Source organism: Artemia franciscana, unplaced genomic scaffold, assembly GCF_032884065.1.
Source record: "Artemia franciscana unplaced genomic scaffold, ASM3288406v1 Scaffold_4486, whole genome shotgun sequence".
In the NCBI taxonomy this organism is placed as follows: domain Eukaryota; kingdom Metazoa; phylum Arthropoda; class Branchiopoda; order Anostraca; family Artemiidae; genus Artemia; species Artemia franciscana.
Window position 1 is genome coordinate 4884 of NW_027064966.1, and position 18865 is coordinate 23748.

At 31.6% G+C, this 18865-nt stretch overlaps 1 protein-coding gene across 1 annotated transcript; it reads left to right on the forward strand.

Moving 5' to 3' along the window:
• The first annotated feature begins 3699 nt into the window (after window positions 1-3699).
• LOC136043318 (uncharacterized) lies at window positions 3700-5613 on the forward strand. The gene has a single exon (XM_065728244.1). It carries the CDS (start codon window positions 3700-3702, stop codon window positions 5611-5613), a length of 1914 nt encoding a protein of 637 aa, XP_065584316.1.
• The last annotated feature ends 13252 nt before the right edge of the window (window positions 5614-18865 follow it).

The following is an 18865-nucleotide window of genomic DNA, read 5'->3' on the forward strand; positions in this document are numbered from 1 at the left end:
TTCATTTTTTAACATACGTAGCTATTACCCTCGAAAACTAAAACTTTGAAACAGGAAAAGAGCCTTTAATCACATTCTTTACCATGTGCAATCATAAAATTGTCTAATATCTTCATTTTTTCAACATACGTAGCTATTACCTCCGAAAACTAAAACTTTTGAAATAGGAAAATAGCCTTTAATCACATTCTTTACCATTTGCAATCATAAAATAGTCTAATATCTTCATTTTTTCAACATACGTAGCTATTATCCTCGAAAACTAAAACTTTTGACATAGGAAAAGAGCCTTTAATCACATTCTTTACCATTTGCAATCATAAAATAGTCTAATATCTTCATTTTTTCAACATACGTAGCTATTTCCTTCGAAAACTAAAACTTTTGAAATAGGAAAAGAGCCTTTAATCACATTCTTTACCATTTGCAATCAAAAAATAGTCTAATATCTTCATTTTTTCCACAGACAAAGCTATTACCCTCGAAAACTATAACTTTTGACATAGGAAAAGAGCCTTTAATCACATTCTTTACCATTTGCATTCATAAAATAGTCTAATATCTTCATTTTTTCAACATACGTAGCTATTATCCTCGAAAACTAAAACTTTTGAAAAAGGAAAAGAGCCTTTAATCACATTCTTTACCATGTGCAATCAGAAAATTGTCTAATATCTTCATGATTTCAACATACGTAGCTATTACCCTCGAAAACTAAAACTTTTGAAATAGGAAAAGAGCCTTTAATCACATTCTTTACCATTTGCAATCATAAAATAGTCTACTATGTTCATTTTTTCAACATATGTAGCTATTACCCTCGAAAACTAAAACTTTTGACATAGGAAAAGAGCCTTTAAACACATTCTTTACCATGTGCAATCATAAAATAGTCTAATATTTTCATTTTTTCCACATACGTAGCTATTACCCTCGAAAACTAAAACTTTTGACATAGGAAAAGAGCCTTTAATCACATTCTTTACCATGTGCAATCATAAAATAGTCTAATATCTTCATTTTTTCCACAGACATAGCTATTACCCTCGAAAACTAAAACTTTTGACATAGGAAAAGAGCCTTTAATCACATTCTTTACCATTTGCAATCATAAAATAGTCTAATATCTTCATTTTTTCAACATACGTACCTATTACCCTCGAAAACTAAAACTTTTGAAATAGGAAAAGAGCCTTTAATCACATTCTTTACCATGTGCAATCATAAAATTGTCTAATATCTTCATGATTTCAACATACGTAGCTATTACCCTCGAAAACTAAAACTTTTGAAATAGGAAAAGAGCCTTTAATCACATTCTTTACCATTTGCAATCATAAAATAGTCTACTATGTTCATTTTTTCAACATATGTAGCTATTACCCTCGAAAACTAAAACTTTTGACATAGGAAAAGAGCCTTTAAACACATTCTTTACCATGTGCAATCATAAAATAGTCTAATATTTTCATTTTTTCCACATACGTAGCTATTACCCTCGAAAACTAAAACTTTTGACATAGGAAAAGAGCCTTTAATCACATTCTTTACCATGTGCAATCATAAAATAGTCTAATATCTTCATTTTTTCCACAGACATAGCTATTACCCTCGAAAACTAAAACTTTTGACATAGGAAAAGAGCCTTTAATCACATTCTTTACCATTTGCAATCATAAAATAGTCTAATATCTTCATTTTTTCAACATACGTACCTATTAACCTCGAAAACTAAAACTTTTGAAATAGGAAAAGAGCCTTTAATCACATTCTTTACCATGTGCAATCATAAAATTGTCTAATATCTTCATTTTTTCAACATACGTAGCTATTACCCTCGAAAACTAAAACTTTTGAAATAGGAAAAGAGCCTTTAATCACATTCTTTACCATTTGTAATCATAAAATAGTCTAATATCTTCATTTTTTCAACATACGTAGCCATTACCGTCGAAACTAAGACTTTTGACATAGGAAAAGAGCCTTTAATCACATTCTTTACCATTTGCAATCATAAAATAGTCTAATATCTTCATTTTTTCCACAGACATAGCTATTACCCTCAAAAACTAAAACTTTTGAAATAGGAAAAGAGCCTTTAATCACATTCTTTACCATTTGTAATCATAAAATAGTCTAATATCTTCATTTTTTCAACATACGTAGCCATTACCCTCGAAACTAAGACTTTTGACATAGGAAAAGAGCCTTTAATCACATTCTTTACCATTTGCAATCATAAAATAGTCTAATATCTTCATTTTTTCCACAGACATAGCTATTACCCTCGAAAACTAAAACATTTGACATAGGAAAAGAGCCTTTAATCACATTCTTTACCATTTGCATTTTTCAGTTATCGTTGAGCATTCATGCAGTGTGGTTCTCCGCTGTGCGAAGTGAATTTGCTATAGCCGCGCCCCTAGGATACAGTGTTTTTTCACTGAGAACAAGCTCGATTGAATAGGATTTCAGATTTGCATTTGATGAAAGCGGGCCCTAGTAATAACTGGTTTTATTACAAAACAGGGCCCTTGCGAGTAAGTTTCACTCGATGATATTTTAGAATATTAGATAGGCAAAGCGGCATTATCGTCAGAAATTAGTAATGGCAGTGACAAAAGAGCATTTTGACCGGAGGATGGACGAAATGCTACAGCTAATTTCGCAGTTACAGACTGAAAATAAACTACTCAGAGCAGAAAATAAATTGCTCAAGACTGAGCTCGTCCAAGTGAAGACTTCTACTTTACGAACAGAACTATAAACAAGAAAAAATAATATCATTATACACGGAATTGAAGCGCCGCAAGGCTCAGAAAATCTTCGGCAGACTGTAGCCTCATTTTTTGAGGCTAAGCTTGGAATATCCAACGCTAACCAAATACGTATGAGTGCAATTTATCGTACTTCAAAGAAATCTAGTCGACCAGAACCAGAGAGTGTTCTGAGCCTCCGGAGTGGGACACAGCGAAAAAAGGTTGTAGAGCCTATTTTTGTAAGCCTAGATGGCTTTGACCGGTCGATGATCATGAAGGAGTGTGGAAAACTTAAGAAGACGGGGTTCAGTATATCGACGGACCTACCAGCGGAGCTTGGTAAAAGAAGAAAGGAACTTTTGTCATTAGGGTATAAGCTAAAAACATCTAAAGTGACAGCTGAGAAAGTTGCAGAAAACTCGTCTTGTCCAACGAGGCGTCAGAATGTGGTTGGATGTTAAAAAGTCTAAAAATTCACAATGGGCGAAATATCTAGATGAATGCTTTGACCCAGTTAAAGTGCCAACTATCCAACCTGAGGATTTAGACTCAGAGTCATAATTGTGTGTGTTCCTTTCATTCATAAGTTTTGTCAGTATAAGTTGATTGCCAATTGATTAGATTTCCATGTTGATTTTCCCCCATCCTTGCCACGGTCGGATGTTGATTAAGTTCTTGAACATTCCTTAATTCTTCTATATATTTTTTATTTTTTTCTCCTTCATATGTAGTTGTCATTACAAGTTGATTGCCGCTTGCTTACATTTTTCTGTCTAAAATGTGTATATCAGTGCTATTTTTTATCCATGTTATTCCATTTTCTTTGTTTTGTTTTTCTCTTTCAGAGTTCAAAAAAAGTTCCTACGGGTGTGTGTATTTCTCAGGGCTTTTGCTTCACTTCAAGATATGGCCTTGTCCCCTGGAAATTATTAGGTAAGTAATGAGTTCCTATTCTTCATCCCAGGGGCTAATCACTTCGTCATTGCCAAAAGATTATAACCGGTTAAAAAACTTAGAGAATTCTTTTTTGAATTTAGAGAAAATTTTTGATGAAAAAATAAGTAATGAAGATGATTTGCCGTTATTTAGTGAAAGTAATTATCCTAGAAGTAAATATGTTGATTTAATAGATTTAACCAAGGGGCACTCTGAATCTCAGTTTTCTGTGCTTCAACTTAACTGTCAAGGATTATGTTCGTCGTTTATGGAAATAACTTCAATGTGCCACCAACTGCAACCCAACATAATTGGATTATGTGAGACATTCCTCACAGGACAAACGGATAGCCTCCTAGATATCCCAGGCTATAAATCAAATTTTCTACATAGAAAAGAAGCTCGCAGAGGAGGATTGGCTATTTATGCGAGGAATGAATATGCTGTGCATATTAACAATCAACTGAGCCGGAATGTTGAAGGCGTTTTTGAATCACTTTTCCTTGAGCTATATGGGCCTTCTAAGAAAAAGATATTGATTGGAGAAATATATCGCTCACCCTCTGGTTCTGTTTCTGCTTTTACGGATATACTAACTCAGATTTTACAGCTGATAGGAAACAAGAACCAAGATGTGATCATCATGGGTGATTTTAACATTAATCTAGCCTTTCCTCTAAGAAATAGCTCATTGGATCTTCTCACTATTATGTCAGGGTCTAATCTTTACCCTTCAATTACAATTCCAACCAGAGTAACAGAAAGTACACACTCACTGATTGACAACATTTTTTCTACATTATGTCCGGCGAAGGTATCAGTCATCACCAGTGACACATCTGATCATTTTCCTATACACACTGTCTTCAACACGGCGAGGATACCAACTCCACTCGTAAGAACTAACCAGGGTCTACAAGTAATTAATCTTAAAGAGGAGAATCTTAAACTGTTAAATGATGAGTTAAAAAAAGTTTCTTGGGACAGTGTCCTAGCAAATGAGGATGTGAACGAAGGTTTTGAAATTTTCCACAATGCGTTTGTAGCTGCATATAAAGCATGCTGTTTTAAAGAGAAACCAAGAAACCGTGGAAGAAAAAATACCCCAATATGTCCATGGGTTACCGAAAGCTTACTCATATGCATAAATAAGAAAAATAAGTTATGGGCAAATTACAGAAACCACCCAAGCCGAGAAAACCTAGAGAGATATGAGACGTATAAGAAATGCCTTCATTCAGTTCTGAGGAAAGCAAAAAGAATTTATGTGAAATATCTTGAAAGTGGGAAGGATGGACGAAAAGTCTGGAAGGTCCTTAATTCGGTTTTGCGACCAAATGATAAGAAAGCAGAATTGCCTTCCAGACTTTTTGTCAACGGAGAGGCTGTTACGGAACCCACTCAGGTTGCAAAAGAACTCAGTACATTTTTCGCAAGGATAGGAGGAATTACATCTAATTCTGCGAAAAGTCCCCAAAAACCCTACAAGCATTACCTTGGCTCAGCATGCACCAAATCAATGGCAATGATTCCTGTGACATCAACTGAAGTAGAGCTAATTGTGAAGACCTTGAAAGGCACATCAGCATCTGGATTTGACCGGATACACACGAAAGCCCTGAAAGCAGTCCTCCCTTCAATCCTAGAGCCATTAACTTATTTGATAAACCTGTCTCTAAGAAGTGGTGTTTTTCCTTCAATACTAAAAAAAGCAAGAATAATCCCTCTGCATAAAGGTGGCCCTCATGACGATCCATCAAATTTCCGACCCATATCCATATTATCTGTTTTTCAAAAGTTTTTGAAAAACCCTTACAAAGACTACTTTACCAGTTTCTCGAAAAAAAAGGATTTTTTAATAGCCGTCAGTTCGGCTTCAGACCTGGTCATTCAACAGAAGATGCTCTGGCATCCCTAAGCTTATTCATCAACAGAGCACTTGACTCAGGTCTTCTGCCAGCTGCTATATTGATTGACATCAAGAAAGCATTTGGCAGCATGGATTATACAATCTTACTGGGAAAGTTGCAACATATTGGAGTTTGAGGGATAGCCCTTCAATGGTTTGAATCTTACCTTCAAAATAGGTGCATCTACATTGGTGACGACCCAAGAAACGACACTACTGTGAAATTTGGTGTGCCCCAAGGATCAACCCTCGGTCCTCTTTTGTTTTTAGTCCATGTAAATGACCTAACTCGTATCCTTAATCCGAATCATGACGACCAAAAATGCTGTAACCTATGCTTCGATCAAACATCTGAGGACATTACTAACGAGCAAGATGGACTTATAGCATTCGCTGACGACACTACAATTACCTGCTGCGGACTTGATATGCCTTCACTCCAGCGGAAATTAGCGGGCTTGAAAACATCATAGAAGAGACCTATCTGTGGATGGATGCCAACAAACTTGTCATCAATGTAGAAAAATCTTGCATCCTACTATTTTCTAGGGTAGGAACCCTTCACCCAGAAATAACAGGAATTGTGACGTTTCGTGGAAAGGTTCAACGACCAGTAAATGGATGTGCAAAATATTTAGGAGTAATAATAGATGAAAACCTTTCTTTCCTTCCTCACATCCATGCTGTAGAATTAAAGCTTTCAAGGAATCTGGGTATCATGAAAAAACTGAAGCAAACATTCCCACGTAAAACCCTTACCCTTCTCTACAATGCACTCATTAGACCCCACTTACAGTATTGCGCAATGGTATGGCAATCAACATTCAAATCCCATCTGAAAAAACTGGATTCCATCCACAAGAATGCCTTGAAGATCATCAAACACACAGAAGATTATCTCTCGCTGAAATCGCTGTTTGAGCTTTCCTGCTTGGTTTTTGCTTTCAGATTCCTCTCCGGCTTGCTTCCACCACCTTTTAGGAATCTATTCCGTTTGGTATCCGAACAGCGTCTTCCAATTACAAGACTATCTGCACAGATCCATATTCGAAATACGCCAACAGTGAGGTCGGATTTTTCGCCTGACATCGTCTGTGCTAAGGCTTATAATACCCTACCGCTTGAACTGAGAGGTAGGAGCTCCCTTGGTTCTTTCAAAAAGAGAATAAAAAATTATCTTGTTTTGAATTAGTTTAATTTGAATAATGAATCTAATTAGAAAAGTGATTTTAGCTATTATTGAGTTTTTTTGTGGGGGTTGGAGTGGTTTGCTCCTGGATGAAGAGGTGGGGACTTGTAAGGATATTTTTTTTTGGTAGGGGCCATGGTTGTATCGAGAAGTGAAGGGAGAGCTATAGTGCGTATTTATTTTTGAGGTGATATGGGACTCAGCATGCAGTTTTTGCATAGAGACGAGAGATTAAGTATGTTATGACTGTTATAATTTTTTTTAATAAACCCGAATGAACTGAACTGAACTGAATTTGCAATCATAAAATAGTCTAATATCTTCATTTTTTTCAACAAACGTAGCTATTACCCTCGAAAACTAAAACTTTTGACATAGGAAAAGAGCCTTTAATAACATTCTTTACCATTTGCAATCATAAAATAGTCTAATATCTTCATTTTTTCAACATACGTAGCTATTACCCTCAAAAACTAAAACTTTTGAAATAGGAAAAGAGCCTTTAATCACATTCTTTACCATTTGCAATCATAAAATAGTCTAATATCTTAATTTTTTTAACATACGTAGCTATTACCCTCGAAAACTAAAACTTTTGAAATAGGAAAAGAGCCTTTAATCACATTCTTTACCATGTGCAATCATAAAATTGTCTAATATCTTCATTTTTTCCACAGACAAAGCTATTACCCTCGAAAACTAAAAATTTGACATAGGAAAAGAGCCTTTAATCACATTCTTTACCATGTGCAATCATAAAATAGTCTAATATCTTCATTTTTTCCACAGACATAGCTATTACCATCGAAAACTAAAACTTTTGAAATAGGAAAAGAGCCTTTAATCACATTCTTTACCATGTACAATCATAAAATTGTCTAATATCTTCATTTTTTCCACAGACAAAGCTATTACCCTCGAAAACTAAAACTTTTGAAATAGGAAAAGAGCCTTTAATCACATTCTTTACCATTTGCAATCATAAAATAGTCTAATATCTTCATTTTTTCAACATACGTAGCTATTACCCTCGAAAACTAAAACATTTGACATAGGAAAAGAGCCTTTAATCACATTCTTTACCATTTGCAATCATAAAATAGTCTAATATCTTCATTTTTTCAACATACGTAGCTATTACCCTCGAAAACTAAAACTTTTGACATAGGAAAAGAGCCTTTAATCACATTCTTTACCATTTGCAATCATAAAATAGTCTAATATCTTCATTTTTTCAACATACGTAGCTATTACCCTCAAAAACTAAAACTTTTGAAATAAGAAAAGAGCCTTTAATCACATTCTTTACCATTTGCAATCATAAAATAGTCTAATATCTTCATTTTTTTTAACATACGTAGCTATTACCCTCGAAAACTAAAACTTTTGAAATAGGAAAAGAGCCTTTAATCACATTCTTTACGATGTGCAATCATAAAATTGTCTAATATCTTCATTTTTTCCACAGACAAAGCTATTACCCTCGAAAACTAAAACTTTTGACACAGGAAAAGAGCCTTTAATCACATTCTTTACCATGTGCAATCATAAAATAGTCTAATATCTTCATTTTTTCCACAGACATAGCTATTACCCTCGAAAACTAAAACTTTTGAAATAGGAAAAGAGCCTTTAATCACATTCTTTACCATTTGCAATCATAAAATAGTCTAATATCTTCATTTTTTCAACATACGTAGCTATTACCTCCGAAAACTAAAACTTTTGAAATAGGAAAAGAGCCTTTAATCACATTCTTTACCATTTGCAATCATAAAATTGTCTAATATCTTCATTTTTTCAACATACGTAGCTATTACCCTCGAAAACTAAAACTTTTGAAATAGGAAAAGAGCCTTTAATCACATTCTTTACCATTTGCAATCATAAAATAGTCTAATATCTTCATTTTTTCGACATATGTAGCTATTACCCTCGAAAACTAAAACTTTTGACATAGGAAAAGAGCCTTTAATCACATTCTTTACCATTTGCAATCATAAAATAGTCTAATATCTTCATTTTTTCAACATACGTAGCTATTTCCCTCGAAAACTAAAACTTTTGACATAGGAAAAGAGCCTTTAATCACATTCTTTACCATGTGCAATCATAAAATAGTTTAATATCTTCATTTTTTCCACAGACATAGCTATTACCCTCGAAAACTAAAACTTTTGAAATAGGAAAAGAGCCTTTAATCACATTCTTTACCATTTGCAATCATAAAATAGTCTAATAACTTCATTTTTTCCACAGACAAAGCTATTACCCTCGAAAACTATAACTTTTGACATAGGAAAAGAGCCTTTAATCACATTCTTTACCATTTGCAATCATAAAATAGTCTAATATCTTCATTTTTTCAACATACGTACCTATTACCCTCGAAAACTAAAACTTTTGAAATAGGAAAAGAGCCTTTAATCACATTCTTTACCATTTGCAATCATAAAATAGTCTAATATCTTCATTTTTTTTAACATACGTAGCTATTACCCTCGAAAACTAAAACTTTTGAAATAGGAAAAGAGCCTTTAATCACATTCTTTACCATTTGCAATCATAAAATAGTCTAATATCTTCATTTTTTCAACATACGTAGCTATTACCCCCGAAAACTAAAACTTTTGAAATAGGAAAAGAGCCTTTAATCACATTCTTTACCATTTGCAATCATAAAATAGTCTAATATCTTCATTTTTTCAACATACGTAGCTATTACCCTCGAAAACTAAAACTTTTGAAATAGGAAAAGAGCCTTTAATCACATTCTTTACCATTTGCAATCATAAAATAGTCTAATATCTTCATTTTTTCAACATACGTAGCTATTACCCTCGAAAACTAAAACTTTTGACATAGGAAAAGAGCCTTTAATCACATTCTTTACCATTTGCAATCATAAAATAGTCTAATATCTTCATTTTTTCAACATACAGCTATTACCCTCGAAAACTAAAACTTTTGAAATAGGAAAAGAGCCTTTAACCACATTCTTTACCATTTGCAATCATAAAATCGTCTAATATCTTCATTTTTTCAACATACGTAGCTATTACCCTCGAAAACTAAAACTTTTGAAATAGGAAAAGAGCCTTTAATCACATTCTTTACCATTTGCAATCATAAAATAGTCTAATATCTTCTTTTTTTAACATACGTTGCTATTACGCTCGAAAACTAAAACTTTTGACATAGGAAAAGAGCTTTAATCACATTCTTTACCATTTAATCATAAAATAGTCTAATATCTTCATTTTTTCAACATACGTAGCTATTACCCTCGAAAACTAAAACTTTTGAAATAGGAAAAGAGCCTTTAATCACATTCTTTACCATTTGCAATCATAAAATAGTCTAATATCTTCATTTTTTCAACATACGTAGCTATTACCCTCGAAAACTAAAACTTTTGAAATAGGAAAAGAGCCTTTAATCACATTCTTTACCATTTGCAATCATAAAATAGTCTAATATCTTCATTTTTTCCACAGACAAAGCTATTACCCTCGAAAACTAAAACTTTTGAAATAGGAAAAGAGCCTTTAATCACATTCTTTACCATTTGCAATCATAAAATAGTCTAATATCTTCATTTTTTCAACATACGTAGCTATTACCCTCGAAAACTAAAACTTTTGACATAGGAAAAGAGCCTTTAATCACATTCTTTACCATTTGCAATCATAAAATAGTCTAATATCTTCATTTTTTCAACATACGTAGCTATTACCCTCGAAAACTAAAACTTTTGACATAGGAAAAGAGCCTTTAATCACATTCTTTACCATTTGCAATCATAAAATAGTCTAATATCTTCATTTTTTCCACAGACATAGCTATTACCCTCGAAAACTAAAACTTTTGACATAGGAAAAGAGCCTTTAATCACATTCTTTACCATTTGCAATCATAAAATAGTCTAATATCTTCATTTTTTCAACATACGTAGCTATTACCCTCGAAAACTAAAACTTTTGACATAGGAAAAGAGCCTTTAATCACATTCTTTACCATGTGCAATCATAAAATAGTCTAATATCTTCATTTTTTCACAGACGTAGCTATTACCCTCGAAAACTAAAACTTTTGAAATAGGAAAAGAGCCTTTAATCACATTCTTTACCATTTGCAATCATAAAATAGTCTAATATCTTCATTTTTTCCACATACGTAGCTATTACCCTCGAAAACTAAAACTTTTGAAATAGGAAAAGAGCCTTTAATCACATTCTTTACCATTTGCAATCATAAAATAGTCTAATATCTTCATTTTTTCAACATACGTAGCTATTACCCTCGAAAACTAAAACTTTTGACATAGGAAAAGAGCCTTTAATCACATTTTTTACCATTTGCAATCATAAAATAGTCTAATATCTTCATTTTTTCCAACATACGTAGCTATTACCCTCGAAAACTAAAACTTTTGACATAGGAAAAGAGCCTTTAATCACATTCTTTACCATTTGCAATCATAAAATAGTCTAATATCTTCATTTTTACAACATACGTAGCTATTACCCTCGAAAACTAAAACTTTTGAAATAGGAAAAGAGCCTTTAATCACATTCTTTACCATTTGCAATCATAAAATAGTCTAATATCTTCATTTTTTCAACATACGTAGCTATTACCCTCGAAAACTAAAACTTTGAAACAGGAAAAGAGCCTTTAATCACATTCTTTACCATGTGCAATCATAAAATAGTCTAATATCTTCATTTTTTCAACATACGTAGCTATTACCCTCGAAAACTAAAACTTTTGACAATAGGAAAAGAGCCTTTAATCACATTCTTTACCATTTGCAATCATAAAATAGTCTAATATCTTCATTTTTTCAACATACGTAGCTATTACCCTCGAAAACTAAAACTTTTGACATAGGAAAAGAGCCTTTAATCACATTCTTTACCATTTGCAATCATAAAATAGTCTAATATCTTCATTTTTTCAACATACGTAGCTATTACCCTCGAAAACTAAAACTTTTGAAATAGGAAAAGAGCCTTTAATCACATTCTTTACCATGTGCAATCATAAAATTGTCTAATATCTTCATTTTTTCCACAGACAAAGCTATTACCCTCGAAAACTAAAACTTTTGAAATAGGAAAAGAGCCTTTAATCACATTCTTTACCATTTGCAATCATAAAATAGTCTAATATCTTCATTTTTTCCACAGACAAGCTATTACCCTCGAAAACTATAAACTTTTGAAATAGGAAAAGAGCCTTTAATCACATTCTTTACCATTTGCAATCATAAAATAGTCTAATATCTTCATTTTTTCAACATACGTAGCTATTACCCTCGAAAACTAAAACTTTTGAAATAGGAAAAGAGCCTTTAATCACATTCTTTACCATGTGCAATCATAAAATAGTCTAATATCTTCATTTTTTCAACATACGTAGCTATTACCCTCGAAAACTAAAACTTTTGAAATAGGAAAAGAGCCTTTAATCACATTCTTTACCATTTGCAATCATAAAATAGTCTAATATCTTCATTTTTTCAACATATGTAGCTATTACCCTCGAAAACTAAAACTTTTGACATAGGAAAAGAGCCTTTAATCACATTCTTTACCATGTGCAATCATAAAATAGTCTAATATCTTCATTTTTTCAACATACGTAGCTATTACCCTCGAAAACTAAAACTTTTGAATAGGAAAAGAGCCTTTAATCACATTCTTTACCATGTGCAATCATAAAATAGTCTAATATCTTCATTTTTTCAACATACGTAGCTATTACCCTCGAAAACTAAAACTTTTGACATAGGAAAAGAGCCTTTAATCACATTCTTTACCATTTGCAATCATAAAATAGTCTAATATCTTCATTTTTTCAACATACGTAGCTATTACCCTCGAAAACTAAAACTTTTGAAATAGGAAAAGAGCCTTTAATCACATTCTTTACCATGTGCAATCATAAAATTGTCTAATATCTTCATTTTTTCAACATACGTAGCTATTACCCTCGAAAACTAAAACTTTTGAAATAGGAAAAGAGCCTTTAATCACATTCTTTACCATTTGCAATCATAAAATAGTCTAATATCTTCATTTTTTCAACATATGTAGCTATTACCCTCGAAAACTAAAACTTTTGACATAGGAAAAGAGCCTTTAATCACATTCTTTACCATTTGCAATCATAAAATAGTCTAATATCTTCATTTTTTCAACATACGTAGCTATTACCCTCGAAAACTAAAACTTTTGACATAGGAAAAGAGCCTTTAATCACATTCTTTACCATGTGCAATCATAAAATAGTCTAATATCTTCATTTTTTCCACAGACATAGCTATTACCCTCGAAAACTAAAACTTTTGACATAGGAAAAGAGCCTTTAATCACATTCTTTACCATTTGCAATCATAAAATAGTCTAATATCTTCATTTTTTCAACATATAGCTATTACCCTCGAAAACTAAAACTTTTGACATAGGAAAAGAGCCTTTAATCACATTCTTTACCATTTGCAATCATAAAATAGTCTAATATCTTCATTTTTTCAACATACGTAGCTATTACCCTCGAAAACTAAAACTTTTGAATAGGAAAAGAGCCTTTAATCACATTCTTTACCATGTGCAATCATAAAATAGTCTAATATCTTCATTTTTTCCACAGACATAGCTATTACCCTCGAAAACTAAAACTTTTGAAATAGGAAAAGAGCCTTTAATCACATTCTTTACCATTTGCAATCATAAAATAGTCTAATATCTTCATTTTTTCAACATACAGCTATTACCCTCGAAAACTAAAACTTTTGACATAGGAAAAGAGCCTTTAATCACATTCTTTACCATTTGCAATCATAAAATAGTCTAATATCTTCATTTTTTCAACATACGTAGCTATTACCCTCGAAAACTAAAACTTTTGAAATAGGAAAAGAGCCTTTAATCACATTCTTTACCATTTGCAATCATAAAATAGTCTAATATCTTCATTTTTTCAACATACGTAGCTATTACCCTCGAAAACTAAAACTTTTGAAATAGGAAAAGAGCCTTTAATCACATTCTTTACCATTTGCAATCATAAAATAGTCTAATATCTTCATTTTTTCAACATACGTAGCTCCTACCCTCGAAAACTAAAACTTTTGAAATAGGAAAAGAGCCTTTAATCACATTCTTTACCATTTGCAATCATAAAATAGTCTAATATCTTCATTTTTTCAACATACGTAGCTATTACCCTCGAAAACTAAAACTTTTGAAATAGGAAAAGAGCCTTTAATCACATTCTTTACCATTTGCAATCATAAAATAGTCGAATATCTTCATTTTTTCAACATACGTAGCTATTACCCTCGAAAACTAAAACTTTTGACATAGGAAAAGAGCCTTTAATCACATTCTTTACCATGTGCAATCATAAAATAGTCTAATATCTTCATTTTTTCCACAGACAGCTATTACCCTCGAAAACTAAAACTTTTGAAATAGGAAAAGAGCCTTTAATCACATTCTTTACCATTTGCAATCATAAAATTGTCTAATATCTTCATTTTTTCAACATACGTAGCTATTACCCTCGAAAACTAAAACTTTTGAAATAGGAAAAGAGCCTTTAATCACATTCTTTACCATTTGCAATCATAAAATAGTCTAATATCTTCATTTTTTCAACATACGTAGCTATTACCCTCGAAAACTAAAACTTTTGAAATAGGAAAAGAGCCTTTAATCACATTCTTTACCATTTGCAATCATAAAATAGTCTAATATCTTCATTTTTTCAACATACGTAGCTATTACCCTCGAAAACTAAAACTTTTGACATACAGGAAAAGAGCCTTTAATCACATTCTTTACCATGTGCAATCATAAAATTGTCTAATATCTTCATTTTTTCAACATACGTAGCTATTACCCTCGAAAACTAAAACTTTTGAAATAGGAAAAGAGCCTTTAATCACATTCTTTACCATTTGCAATCATAAAATAGTCTAATATCTTCATTTTTTCAACATACGTAGCTATTACCCTCGAAAACTAAAACTTTTGACATAGGAAAAGAGCCTTTAATCACATTCTTTACCATTTGCAATCATAAAATAGTCTAATATCTTCATTTTTTCAACATACGTAGCTATTACCCTCGAAAACTAAAACTTTTGAAATAGGAAAGAGCCTTTAATCACATTCTTTACCATGTGCAATCATAAAATTGTCTAATATCTTCATTTTTTCCACAGACATAGCTATTACCCTCGAAAACTAAAACTTTTGAAATAGGAAAAGAGCCTTTAATCACATTCTTTACCATTTGCAATCATAAAATAGTCTAATATCTTCATTTTTTCCACAGACAAAGCTATTACCCTCGAAAACTATAAACTTTTGACATAGGAAAAGAGCCTTTAATCACATTCTTTACCATTTGCAATCATAAAATAGTCTAATATCTTCATTTTTTCAACATACGTAGCTATTACCCTCGAAAACTAAAACTTTTGAAAGGAAAAGAGCCTTTAATCACATTCTTTACCATGTGCAATCATAAAATAGTCTAATATCTTCATTTTTTCAACATACGTAGCTATTACCCTCGAAAACTAAAACTTTTGACATAGGAAAAGAGCCTTTAATCACATTCTTTACCATTTGCAATCATAAAATAGTCTAATATCTTCATTTTTTCAACATACGTAGCTATTACCCTCGAAAACTAAAACTTTTGAAATAGGAAAAGAGCCTTTAATCACATTCTTTACCATTTGCAATCATAAAATAGTCTAATATCTTCATTTTTTCAACATACGTAGCTATTACCCTCGAAAACTAAAACTTTTGACATAGGAAAAGAGCCTTTAATCACATTCTTTACCATGTGCAATCATAAAATAGTCTAATATCTTCATTTTTTCCACAGACATAGCTATTACCCTCGAAAACTAAAACTTTTGACATAGGAAAAGAGCCTTTAATCACATTCTTTACCATTTGCAATCATAAAATAGTCTAATATCTTCATTTTTTCAACATGCGTACTATTACCCTCGAAAACTAAAACTTTTGAAATAGGAAAAGAGCCTTTAATCACATTCTTTACCATTTGCAATCATAAAATTGTCTAATATCTTCATTTTTTCAACATACGTAGCTATTACCCTCGAAAACTAAAACTTTTGAAATAGGAAAAGAGCCTTTAATCACATTCTTTACCATTTGCAATCATAAAATAGTCTAATATCTTCATTTTTTCAACATACGTAGCTATTACCCTCGAAAACTAAAACTTTTGACATAGGAAAAGAGCCTTTAATCACATTCTTTACCATGTGCAATCATAAAATAGTCTAATATTTCATTTTTTCAACATACGTAGCTATTACCCTCTAAAACTAAAACTTTTGACATAGGAGAAGGGCCTTTAATCACATTCTTTACCATGTGCAATCATAAAATAGTCTAATATCTTCATTTTTTCAACATACGTAGCTATTACCCTCGAAAACTAAAACTTTTGACATAGGAAAAGAGCCTTTAATCACATTCTTTACCATTTGCAATCATAAAATAGTCTAATATAGTAGCTATTACCCTCGAAAACTAAAACTTTTGACATAGGAAAAGAGCCTTTAATCACATTCTTTACCATGTGCAATCATAAAATAGTCTAATATCTTCATTTTTTCAACATACGTAGCTATTACCCTCGAAAACTAAAACTTTTGACATAGGAAAAGAGCCTTTAATCACATTCTTTACCATTTGCAATCATAAAATAGTCTAATATCTTCATTTTTTCAACAACATAGCTATTACCCTCGAAAACTAAAACTTTTGAAATAGGAAAAGAGCCTTTAATCACATTCTTTACCATTTGCAATCATAAAATAGTCTAATATCTTCATTTTTTCACAGACAAAGCTATTACCCTCGAAAACTAAAACTTTTGACATAGGAAAAGAGCCTTTAATCACATTCTTTACCATGTGCAATCATAAAATAGTCTAATATCTTCATTTTTTCAACATACGTAGCTATTACCCTCGAAAACTAAAACTTTTGAAATAGGAAAAGAGCCTTTAATCACATTCTTTACCATTTGCAATCATAAAATAGTCTAATATCTTCATTTTTTCAACATACGTAGCTATTACCCTCGAAAACTAAAACTTTTGACATAGGAAAAGAGCCTTTAATCACATTCTTTACCATTTGCAATCATAAAATAGTCTAATATCTTCATTTTTTCAACATACGTAGCTATACCCTCGAAAACTAAAACTTTTGACATAGGAAAAGAGCCTTTAATCACATTCTTTACCATTTGCAATCATAAAATAGTCTAATATCTTCATTTTTTCAACATACGTAGCTATTACCCTCGAAAACTAAAACTTTTGAAATCGGAAAAGAGCCTTTAATCCCATTCTTTACCATTTGCAATCATAAAATAGTCTAATATCTTCATTTTTTCAACATACGTAGCTATTACCCTCGAAAACTAAAACTTTTGAAATAGGAAAAGAGCCTTTAATCACATTCTTTACCATGTGCAATCATAAAATAGTCTAATATCTTCATTTTTTCCAACATACGTAGCTATTACCCTCGAAAACTAAAACTTTTGACATAGGAAAAGAGCCTTTAACACATTCTTTACCATTTGCAATCATAAAATAGTCTAATATCTTCATTTTTTCAACATACGTAGCTATTACCCTCGAAAACTAAAACTTTTGACATAGGAAAAGAGCCTTTAATCACATTCTTTACCATTTGCAATCATAAAATAGTCTAATATCTTCATTTTTTCAACATACGTAGCTATTACCCTCGAAAACTAAAACTTTTGAAATAGGAAAAGAGCCTTTAATCACATTCTTTACCATTTGCAATCATAAAATAGTCTAATATCTTCATTTTTTCAACATACGTAGCTATTACCCTCGAAAACTAAAACTTTTGACATAGGAAAAGAGCCTTTAATCACATTCTTTACCATGTGCAATCATAAAATAGTCTAATATCTTCATTTTTTCCAACATACGTAGCTATTACCCTCGAAAACTAAAACTTTTGACATAGGAAAAGAGCCTTTAATCACATTCTTTACCATTTGCAATCATAAAATAGTCTAATATCTTCATTTTTTCCACAGACAGCTATTACCCTCGAAAACTAAAACTTTTGAAATAGGAAAAGAGCCTTTAATCACATTCTTTACCATTTGCAATCATAAAATAGTCTAATATCTTCATTTTTTCAACATACGTAGCTATTACCCTCGAAAACTAAAACTTTTGACATAGGAAAAGAGCCTTTAATCACATTCTTTACCATTTGCAATCATAAAATAGTCTAATATCTTCATTTTTTCAACATACGTAGCTATTACCCTCGAAAACTAAAACTTTTGAAATAGGAAAAGAGCCTTTAATCACATTCTTTACCATTTGCAATCATAAAATAGTCTAATATCTTCATTTTTTCAACATACGTAGCTATTACCCTCGAAAACTAAAACTTTTGAAATAGGAAAAGAGCCTTTAATCACATTCTTTACCATTGCAATCATAAAATAGTCTAATATCTTCATTTTTTCAACATACGTAGCTATTACCCTCGAAAACTAAAACTTTTGAAATAGGAAAAGAGCCTTTAATCACATTCTTTACCATTTGCAATCATAAAATAGTCTAATATCTTCATTTTTTCAACATACGTAGCTATTACCCTCGAAAACTAAAACTTTTGACATAGGAAAAGAGCCTTTAATCACATTCTTTACCATGTGCAATCATAAAATAGTCTAATATCTTCATTTTTTCCAACATAAGCTATTACCCTCGAAAACTAAAACTTTTGAAATAGGAAAAGAGCCTTTAATCACATTCTTTACCATTTGCAATCATAAAATAGTCTAATATCTTCATTTTTTCAACATACGTAGCTATTACCCTCGAAAACTAAAACTTTTGACATAGGAAAAGAGCCTTTAATCACATTCTTTACCATTTGCAATCATAAAATAGTCTAATATCTTCATTTTTTTAACATACGTAGCTATTACCCTCGAAAA